Source organism: Cannabis sativa, chromosome X (genome assembly GCF_029168945.1).
Source record: "Cannabis sativa cultivar Pink pepper isolate KNU-18-1 chromosome X, ASM2916894v1, whole genome shotgun sequence".
NCBI lineage: Eukaryota > Viridiplantae > Streptophyta > Magnoliopsida > Rosales > Cannabaceae > Cannabis > Cannabis sativa.
In genome coordinates, this window is record NC_083610.1 from 11,730,017 (window position 1) to 11,741,149 (window position 11,133).

Here is an 11,133-nt window from a genome sequence, read left to right on the forward strand (position 1 = left end):
GAAAGTAAATTAATTACCATAGTTCTGAGGCTAGTTGTTGGAATTTATTTTACCAGGACCTAGATTTACTAACAAGTATATTCTTAACACCCTAAATATGAACTTCTAAAATGATATAAAATAAACACATAAAAGGTATGAGAAACCTTACATTGGTTGCAGAGGAATTAAATGACTCATTCCACTCAGATCTCTAACCCTTGTATCCTTTCTATAGCAGAGTATCACCAAGATTTGAGCCCAACACTCCTTCAGCTGTTTGGATTCTTCACAGTCTTACACACTGTGATTGAGGACTAACTTGCCATGGGTCGGCATGCACTCAATCACTAAGGCTCGAATTTTGATATTGAAGAAGACTAAGAATTTTGAATTAGAAGAGAGAAAAAAAGAAGAAGAAGTCTCAAAACACTAGTTGTCTGTCAGAATGAAAACTAGGTTTAAAGCTATAGAAGCATTAGTTTGGATAGTGAGACCTTACTTTTCTTTTTATACTAATTCTCTTAGGGTTAGGATTGAATTATTTGGAATAAAAAAAAATTGATAAAAATAGAGCAAAAATAGGGTTAAGTGGCCGGCCGCTTATGTGGGTTCATCTCACTAGTTAGATTTTTGCCATTTTTCTCAATCATTTATCTATTTTTCACAAATACTACTTTTTGCACTTTCAATCCTATAAATGCCAAAACTAATTATTTAATAATTAAAATTAATTATCAAATAAAATTATCATTTATATTATTTATTAATTAGACTCCATAAAGTCTCTTAATTAACAAATAAACCTTAAAATTTTATCTCTTCACAATCAAGCCATATCTTAGTGAAAATTCATAAACTCGACAAAGTCTAACTTTAGAATTATAATTGATTAATTAAAATCAATTAACTGAATCTTACAAGCATTTTGTCTCAACTAGTATGGGGACCATGGGCCTATATAACCGAGTTTTCAATAAGCAGATCTAGAATTTACCAAGTAAATTCTCTAACTTATTAATTCCTCCTTGCACCACTATAGATTTGGAATTACACTCTCAATTATATAGAACGCTCTATATGTTCCACGATAAAGATACGCTATGAGATTATCTATTTGTAATTATCCCAATAATCAACAATCCTCTATAGATGATCTACATTGAGTAGGGACTAATTTATCGTTACACCCTTCAATGTATTTTATCCTTAATACACTTAGCTATCTATGAATGATATTCCAGTGAACTAATATAATCACTGAAATGAGTACTCAACCATTTATCTCTATTAAGTCAAGCTCGAAGGAAATCATCGTTAGACTTCTAAATCCGCATAGAAGCTATAGATTCTGTATCTATTGATTAGCGCTCCTACTCAATTAAACTACCTTGTCCTTAACCTATATGTCACGAGAAGAACCATTTGGTCGACTTTAACGAACAGATTTAAGAACACAAATAATGCAACTGTACTAGAACCTAACTATCTTAGGATTGAGATCACTTGATCTAGGATTAACTAGGTGATATTGAATTGAATAGATACTACGGTAAGTTTATCATATCTAGTTCAAGTTCAATATCGGTCCCTTCCAATGCATACTCCATGCATCCAACCCAAGCTTACTTTAACCAATGCCCTGGAAAGGACATAGCACTTATCAAGTAAACTACATTGTAGATTATCCTATCAATTAAACCTTGTGTACTGATGAATCATAGGAATACATTTAATCACACAATCTTGATTACCTTCCAGTGTGTTGACGACACAATAAACAAGAATATCAATGTGATAAGGATTTGGATTAATTTATAAATCAAATAAATAAATAAATGATCACATGAACCAAATAACACTTTAAACAAGTAATGAAAATAAATATGCTTCTTTATTGATAATTGAATAGAAAAGATTACATTGAAATAAAGTTTTATTTAAGGCACAAAGCCCAACAGATTGCACATCCTTGACTAAAGACATGCCACAACATAAATTTGAGGATCGTAAAGTAAATATGAGATTCAGTTACCCCTAATGCAATTTTTGGCTGTACAACTAAAATTATTCAATGAAATTCTAATTTTCATATTTTCTCATATTTATGTGCACCTTAATTTCATTTGAGAAAATATCGTAAGAGGACCAAAATAAACAAAAGGTTTCAGGATTTGTTCGTTTAAGTACATTATCACATAAAGTACATTGTTATATAATGAATATTGAAGATAATACTTGCCATATAATGAGGACCTATCGCCATGATTTTACGTTTGTTATTTAGCAAGGATAATCGTTAGGCTTGAGTGGTACATTAATATAATGTCGACCAAGTGGAAGAATGTAAGAATATTTTGTAATATTGAAGTTATTAATTATATTAATTCTAATTGATTTTATTAAAAGTCAATATTTAATTTAATTGACAAAATATTCTATATATGGTCAACATTATTTAGTTACTAATTTAATTTTTTTAGTTGCCCAAATTACATATCCTCATTAATTGTCAAAATATTATGACAATTAATTGTAGTAGAGACTTTGATGGAAGATCTCACCTATATAAATATAGAGTTTCAGTCCCCGAGCAAATCTATCTAAAGAGAGTAGAGAGAACTTGGAAGCCCGATTACCCACACTAAATAGTTTCTTTTTCTTTTGCAGATTCAAAGTTTGTGTGGAATTAAAGCTCAAAGAATCAATAGCTGGGGGTATTTCAATCTTTTAATGCATATATGTTCAATTTATTCCGCATTTCATACATGATAATATATGTTTCATATCATCCATATAAATGTCTAACACTATCATGATAAAACTATGCGCATAATTCAAAATTTTATGGATCCAAGTCTTTGTGCAGCAGAGGCCAAAGTTTGATCACTCTTACAAAAAGCAAACCTTATGTATCTATTCTGGTACTTATAATCCACCTCACAAAGCTTCTCCAAATACATGTTAGCGTGAAAAAATCCACGCCCTGGCACAGCCACCACTCCTACCTTCTCTATCATCTTCTTTACAAATTCCATCTGTTAAGAGAAAAATTTCAAATATTACTCATAAAAATAAAAGGTGATACTTTACTTTAACTCAATACATAGAACCATTAGAAGGTACACATGACAAGTAAATAAGATAGAATACATCAGTAAATGGGAAATCTTCAGGAAGCTCTGCAAATAAGAAGAAAGAGCCCTGAGGCTTAAATGCAATCTGAAAACCAACCCCTTCAAGCAACTTGACCATGTAATCTCTTTTGGACTCATAATCCTGAGAATCAATAGGTTTATTTTCAGTGTCAATTTGTAAGTAAGGTAATAAATAAATGCATGTTGTAGTATGAGTTTTTGGTGTTTATTTCTCCTTATTACTTTTTGCAGCAATTCAAAGTATTCTGGTGGGGTTGTTAAAGCAGTCAAGGCAGCCTCTTGGAATGGTGCTGGAGCGGAATCTGTGATTTTGACATGAATGTTTTTAATTGCTGAGGCAATCAAATGTGGGGCTATAGCCCATCCAACCCTCCAACCTGATTGAAAATACAATAAAGCTTTAAGTAATCATCCATAAGGCTGCAATAGTTTTCACAAAGATAATCATTAACACACTTAACCTGTTACACTAAAGGATTTGGACAAGGAAGATGTGATGATAGTCCGGTCTTTCATTCCAGAAAGTGAAGCAAGAGATGTGTGCTTGTTATTGTCGAATGTAACATACTCATAAACCTGGAAAAACATCTAAAGGGTTCAAATTAAAAATGGACACAGGGAATGTCTTCTTATATTATAAGAAGTCATCTTAGTGACAGTTAGTTCTTACTCGAAATAAGTTTAGGGAAACTACAGAGCTTACTAAAACTTGAATGTTTGTATCACTACCATACTTCATCTGTTATAGCAAGGCAATCCCTACTGCAACATTCTCCAGCAATAACCTCAAGCTCAGCTTTGGTGAAAACTTTGCCAGTTGGATTGTGAGGACTGTGCAAAATTTTCTTTAGCACATAATTAGCATGATTTAATATGAAAACAAAAACAGAATGATATGAGGATATTAATATACTCTCATAAGATCAGAGTTACTCCAATCATTGTCAACTTGTTTAGGGTTGAAATCTCATAATAGTAACAAAGTAATAGAGCTTAATAGCGCAATACACGTATCTGCTTCACAAGAATAGTGAGAGCCGAAAAAGCCGTTAGAGAATTAGTTCAAAATTTGTGCTGAAAAAAGCCACCATCTTAGATTGACATATAAAGTGTCTAGCATTGAAATTGAATGTGAGGATATTAACATATTTATAAAGCCATAAATTGACTCTTAACTGATAGGGCTAGAATTTATAGTGAAGGGAGCTTAATGTGGCTCCATGCCTTTATGTATGTACGTACTATATATATATTGGAAACTACATCACAAAAATTAGCTAATACTACACTATCATGATTATCCAAACATATAATTAGAAGACTACAATTTCAACGTTATATATATTCTTCATGGGAGTCTCTCTAACCTGTTCAATACTATAGCTTTTGTTTTCTCAGTAAAAGATCTCTTAAGTGTTTCCGGATTCAATGTCCAGTGGGGTGGGTCAAGAGCCACATATACCTGTAAAAGTATAACTATGAATACAAAATATTTTATCTGACAAAAGTATAGCTCTTATTATATAATTCCATGTTAGTAGTAGTTGGTAATAAAGGCACTTACAGGAACCCCTCCAGCCATGGTAATACATGCTTCATATGTTTCAAAACAAGGATCAAACAGTATAACTTCATCATCTTTGTCTATTACTGTAGCAAAGTCCAAAGCACAACAAAAGTAAAAATAAAATAGCTATAACCTTGAATTTTTTTGTTGAAAAAATAAATAAATAAAGATTGAAAAATTTTACTTGCAAATACAGCTGCTGCAAACGCCTCAGTCTGGCCACAACAAATAGCTACATCAGTTTGTGGGTTGACATCTAAATTATGCTTCTCATTCACTATCTTTGCCAGGTAGTCACATACTCCTTGAACATGCCTTTAAATAATATATATTACATACACTATGTAAATAATGTTACTCCTAATTATGATTGTTCCCATTCCAAAAAAAAAAAAAAATTCTCATGATTATATCCACCTTAAGTGACATTTATAATCTTCATTTTGACATGCTTTATGGGGAGGGGCTGATATTAATTTTCAGAACAATTTCTTTTATTTTCGATTGCTTCACTCTTTCTGACCCTACCGTTCTCTTTTTTTTCTAGGCACAACAAATTGTGAAATCACTTTCTCCCCTCTCTATTTCTTCTACGCATGTCTGGGAATGTCGTTTTACTCCTTCTTTGTGCCTAAGTCATAAAAACTCCATTAATTATTATGTAAGATTCTCTCTGTCTCTCTCTTTCTCAGACCTCATTGCTCAACTCAAGGTATTTCTTTTTATCTCTGTCTCTGAAGTTTTTAATTAATGTTTTATTTTAAGTTATTCTGAACTGGATGGTATCCCCTCTTTCTCTCTCTCTCTCTCTGAAGTTTCCAATTAATTTTTTATTTAAGTTAATCTGATATATTGGTTTATTTTCTCTCCAAAGTTGTAACCATGATAATTTTGATCTATTACACTGAAAAAAAATCCCAAAAGATGTATTATAGCGTAGCTTTTTATTTGCATTTGATTCAAAAGAACCGGAACTTTTTATTGATAGCTAAAAGTCTGATATGTTTTCTTCTGTATTTGATTATGGGTTTTGCATACTTTTAATCTACATTTAATAAAGAATGTTTGATGATATAAATATATTTTTAACATATTTTATTAAATGCTTACTATTAAAGTGAAAAAAATGTCCTGCAATAATATTTATTATAATTTTTGTATTTTATTTTTTTTAATTATTTTGTAATAAAGTAAGAAAATTTTTATTATTCAGCATATATTAAGTAATAATATAAAATTATTTGAATAATATTTTTTTTTGAAATAAAATCATCATTTTTATTAATTGCAATTTATAGTGATCACATTATTAAAATCTGGAGTAATATCACTACTCCTGATAACACGATCAACAACTAAATAGGATGCTCGAGCTAAGAAGTGAGCAACACTATTTACAAAACGTCTAATAAAATTGACAGAAACAACTCTCAAATCATTTGAATAATATTTTAGATATGCTTGCTATTAAAATATTTTAGAATAAAAAGTACAAAAAATAATATAAAAAATAATAAAATAAAATATTATATTTTTAAAGTATTTTCAATAGTTAAATTTTGAAAGATAGCTTTATTTACACAGTACTATACACACCTTTAGCACTTTTCTTAGTTTTATACCAATAATATCTTACCTATTATATAAGTGTGTATTTAACAGAATTTGTTGTGTCAAATCTGTTAGTTTTAACAGAAATTTTAATTTAACTGTTAAAAAGTTAAGTGGTAACTCTTCAAAAAATTATGACCTTTCAAATATTGCAGGTATCTCTTCATTCACATAATTCACATTCCTATTGTTTTCCTCTTATTAGCAGCATTGCTTTTTCCATGCCCCAAAATATTAATAATGGGGTAGGGTCAATTTGTAAGTTTTAAACGACAAGAAAATGCTAATGTGAGTTTTTTTTTAGTTTTACTTACTTTTCACTTCCTTTAGTCCCAATAAATTACTACACATTATATGGAAATTAATTGATTTACTCAAAAATTAATAATCTTTTATTTTTATGATAAAATGTCTCTTCAAATGTTTTAAAGAATGCCAAAAACAAATAAAGAATGTTAATTATAATGGCATATATAACTGAAAAAAGAAATTGTGATAACTATTCGCTAAAACATAAAATTGAATCAAATATATATTAGTAAGTCATGTTTCCTTATCACGATTTTCTCAAATTTTAGAAAACAAAATTAAGAATTTTGATGTAGAAAAAATAGTTAATATCATATATAATTAAGATTAAAAATTATTTTATTATTTCATTTTATTCTTTAATGTAACAAATTTTTTACTGGCTTTTAAAACCAACAATATTACTATCTATTGTTTAAAATCTTTATAAGAAATTATTTTGGTAATGTTTTTTATAAATTAATCATATATAATTTATTATTTTGTTTGAAGTGTTATTAGATTGTTGGAATATAAAATTATTTAATTAGCAATTATAAATTAAAAAAAAAAATTGAATGATAAAGTTAATTAAAAGGATATAGATTGTCTTAAAAAGGAAAAAAAATAGAAAAGAAAGATGTACATGAAATTACATAGGAGATATAGGCTCTTATATTACTTAAAATTTACCAAATTTGTGTGCATGGTAAATTAAACAACTCAACATTAATTCTAAAATACCGGTACAATATAAAAAATAATATTATACTAAATTAATTAATAATTAGACAAAATTGAAAATAGATTTTTTTTTTTCGTTTTTATATTTTTTTTCACTCTCAAAATGCATACCTTTTCATAATCAATAAATATTTTCAGTCATATCTCTTTATAAATTTTAACACCTCATCAATCTTTACAAACCCAACAAATAATATTAGTATATTATTAACTAACTCTTACGATAATTGCTCTTAAGTCTCTTCAGTGCAGTGTCATGTAATATTATTTTCTAAAAGCATATACAATGCCACTGCCATGTAAATAATTATTTTGAGACAATAAATTTTATTATATACACATTTATATAATAGATAAAAAAAAAAAAAAAACTTATTTCACATGCCTTGCATGTCATTTGCCCCTAGTTATTAAATAAGCGTCTTTGTTATGTAATGTCTTTGGGAATATTTACATTATATTGAATTATCTTTAGAGAACATACCATTTCTAATGAAATTTAGTCTTAGAATGTTATTATATTTACTAACGTCCCCCAAAAATTGAGTGTATAAACTAACCTGTATTGGTTGAAATCCGAATGAATGGCTGAAATGGCTGCGTTTTTGAGATGAAGAGGTGCTGGGAAATCTGGGAAGCCTTCAGCTAAGTTGATAGCATTGCAAGACTGGGCTAGATGAGATAGTTCTTGAATTGGTGAAGGCTTAAATGTTTTAGCAATAGTTGATAGTTTATTAGCAGCTTCCATTATGTTCCTTGATACTAGTTATCTTCACACTTTGTTTTGAGGTGAGAGAGTTTGACGGTTTGCTCTACTTTGGGCAGAACAAAATAGTTAAAACGATAACTCTCAGGGCCTTCACCCAAAATCCTATCTATCTGTCTAAGGTGGCATTGTAAGATAAGATTTTACCATTTTATATTATTTTTTTATATATATATTTTTAAATTTTGCAAAACTTTCACATTGATTAGAATATATATTATGTTGTAAATTATAAATAACATATTCAATTATTCATTTTTTATTTGTATTAAGATTACTATTTATATTTTTCCTCTTATAGGAGTAGCTAATCAATATAATGTTGCCCATGATTAACTTAATTTAGAATTTGTTAATATATTTTATTATTACTGTGTAAAATGTTATATTAGTTTTTTAAAATTAATTTTTTTCCTTAATTTAAAAAATAAATAAATTTTTATGTATGTCAAAATAATATTAAATTTTTTTAAAAATAATAATATAAAAAAAATTCTATAATAGGGCACCATTTCATGAAAATATTAGAAGCATTCAACATTTGTAAAAACTTTTTCGTAAAAACTACAACCACTGTTAGACAAATTTTGGCACCGTTGTTGGAGAGGTAATTTTTGAAAGCTTAGTGAATCAAGAGGTTAGTAACTTTTTTTGTAAATATTGTCTTATGTTGTGTAAATATTTGTGAAAAGAAAATACTAAGAATTCAAAGTATGCTCTAAAGTTGCGGTTTTATCCGATCTTCCTTATCAAAAATGATTTCTTGAAAAAAAAAACATATATATACGAAAAAATAATTGACATCTTCTTGTATGTTTCACGAGTATAAGTTTTTGTTTTTTTTTTTCAAAAAAAAGCCTATTTCTTTTTTTTTTTCACTTTAATTTTTGTCTAGTGTGATTGTTTATATTATATTTTAGTTATTATTTTCTTTCTTCGTTAGAGTTTGATTTGTCTTTTTTAGTACTCTTAGAATTTAAGTCCTTTTAAAAAAAAATCATCATAAAATACCAAAAAAAAAAAGTTCTAATTTTTTTTTCATAAAATTCTTAGTATTTGGTACAACGGTGTAATATTTTATACGACACAAACCATCAGTGTCGGCCCACCATCAGTGTACAATCCAGACACTATTGCAAACTCTTGGAGAGAAAATCTCACAAGTTTTCCATTGATCAAAAACTATAACTCATGCCTCTTTTGGAAATCTACTCTTCTCAAAACTATCTGGTTTACTAAGGTGCCAAGAAAAAGCCCTTTAGTGTCGAGGTCCAAGAGACGACCCAATTGGGAGTAACGTTTAAAAACATCCTAGTCAGACTTTGTGAGCCAATTTTTTATTTAGCCTATTACACTTAGCGGGGATTTGATGGTAACTTTAGATTTTGTAGATGTATTAGGAGTAATGGCACGAGGTATACATGGAAGCTCTGTTGTTAATATAGTTTTGAGCATCCACAATAATGTGTGAAATGAATAAAAATATATAAACGATAAGAACATAAATATAAAAAGTATAAAAAGAATTATAAATTTAACTAAATGAACAAGGTCGCACATGGTATGAAAATATATAGTGCAACCCTATACGACTGTGTGCGACCTTAGTGGTCGTTTATGGTTGTTCAGAGAAAATTGAAGTTACATAGTGTAAATTCAAGGTCGTTCATAGTCATTCAGAGCAAATTAAAGTTCTTTAAAATTGGTTGAAGAACATAAAAGACTATTATGATCGCATAGTGTAAATTCAAGATCGTTTATGATTGTTTAGATCAAATTCAAGTTCTTTAAAATTGGTTAAAGACCATAAAAAGCCATGATGGTTGCATAATATAAATTCAAGATTGTTTATGGTCGTTCAGAGCAAATTCAAGTTCTTTAAAGTCATTTGAAGGACATAAAAGACTATTATGGTCGCATAGTATAAATTCAAGGTCGTTTATGGTCGTTCAAATAAAATTCAAGGTCTTTAAAATTGGTTGAAGACTATAAAAGACCATGATGGCCGCTTAATTTAAATTCAAGGTCGTTTATGGTCGTTCAGATTAAATTTAAGTTCTTTAAAATTGGTTGAAGACCATAAAAGACCATGATGGTCGCATAATGTAAGTTCAAGGTCGTTTATGGTCGTTCTATGCAAATTCAAATTCTTTAAAATTAGTTGAAAAACATAAAAGACCATGATGGTCGCATAATGTAAATTTAAGGTCGTTTATGATCGTTCAGAGAAAATTCAAGTTTTTTAAAATTAGTTAAAGAATATAAAAGACCATGATGATCGCATAGGGTAAATTTAAGGTAGTGTATAGTTATTCAGAGCAAATTCAAGGTCTTTTATATATAAATTACAAAAATCAAAATTATAACCCAAAAGACTATAATAAAATATATATATATATATGTTACATGTTCATGTTCATTAGGTGGTGTGGGTATTGTGGTTGATGCATCACTTGCTGATTCCATTATAATTATGAATGATTAGTTATTGTAATAAGAGATTGAGAGAAGAAAAATATTAATGGCTACAACTAAAAAAAAAAAAATTAAAGAAAAGAAACAAAATGAGAAGAGACAAGGAAATTATTTAGGGTTTACCTTTCTTAGAATGAATCTCAAATTCTTTTGTCTATGGCTGCCACCACTTGCCACCATTCATGAATAATGGGTGGTCTTTTTGGTTTTACCCGCAAGAAGAAGAAAAAGGAGGAGAAGAGGAGGAGAAGAAGAAGAATGGTTCACTTGTGACCATTCATGGTCTATTTAGTCTTATTAGCAAGAAGAATGAATGACTTGGGTGAGGAGAAGAGGAGAAGAAGAACAAAAAGAAAGAGGAGGCTGTAAAAAAAGAAAATTAGGGTTAGTTTTTTGTTTTATCATGAGGTTTTAATTAATTTGTTTAATATTAAATTAATTTTTAAATGTTAAATAAAAAAAAAGGTCTATTTTGCTAATTTCAATTTGTCAAAAGTCTATTTTGACAAATTTTATAACTTTTGTATAGACATCATTTTCTCTCT

At 28.7% G+C, this 11,133-nt stretch overlaps 1 protein-coding gene across 1 annotated transcript; it reads right to left on the reverse strand.

The window, feature by feature from the left end:
* Nucleotides 1–2,713: 2,713 nt before the first annotated feature.
* LOC133031819 (uncharacterized) lies at nucleotides 2,714–8,237 on the reverse strand. The gene is made up of 9 exons (XM_061105521.1): nucleotides 7,908–8,237; nucleotides 4,889–5,019; nucleotides 4,702–4,787; nucleotides 4,505–4,599; nucleotides 3,872–3,968; nucleotides 3,599–3,713; nucleotides 3,360–3,514; nucleotides 3,133–3,258; nucleotides 2,714–3,017 (listed from the first exon to the last, which is right to left on the reverse strand). Exons 1-9 carry the CDS (start codon nucleotides 8,093–8,095, stop codon nucleotides 2,817–2,819), a joined length of 1,194 nt encoding a protein of 397 aa, XP_060961504.1. The 5' UTR covers nucleotides 8,096–8,237; the 3' UTR covers nucleotides 2,714–2,816.
* Nucleotides 8,238–11,133: the final 2,896 nt, after the last annotated feature.

Coding starts and splice junctions, on each gene's coding strand:
- LOC133031819 (XM_061105521.1), bottom strand. CDS start 8,095: ATGGAAGCTGCTAATAAACTATCAACTATTGCTAAAACATTTAAGCCT. Junction 5,020..7,907: donor TCGGATTTCAACCAATACAG/GTTAGTTTATAC, acceptor TATTATTTAAAG/GCATGTTCAAGGAGTATGTG. Junction 3,515..3,598: donor CAAATCCTTTAGTGTAACAG/GTTAAGTGTGTT, acceptor ATTTTCAATCAG/GTTGGAGGGTTGGATGGGCT.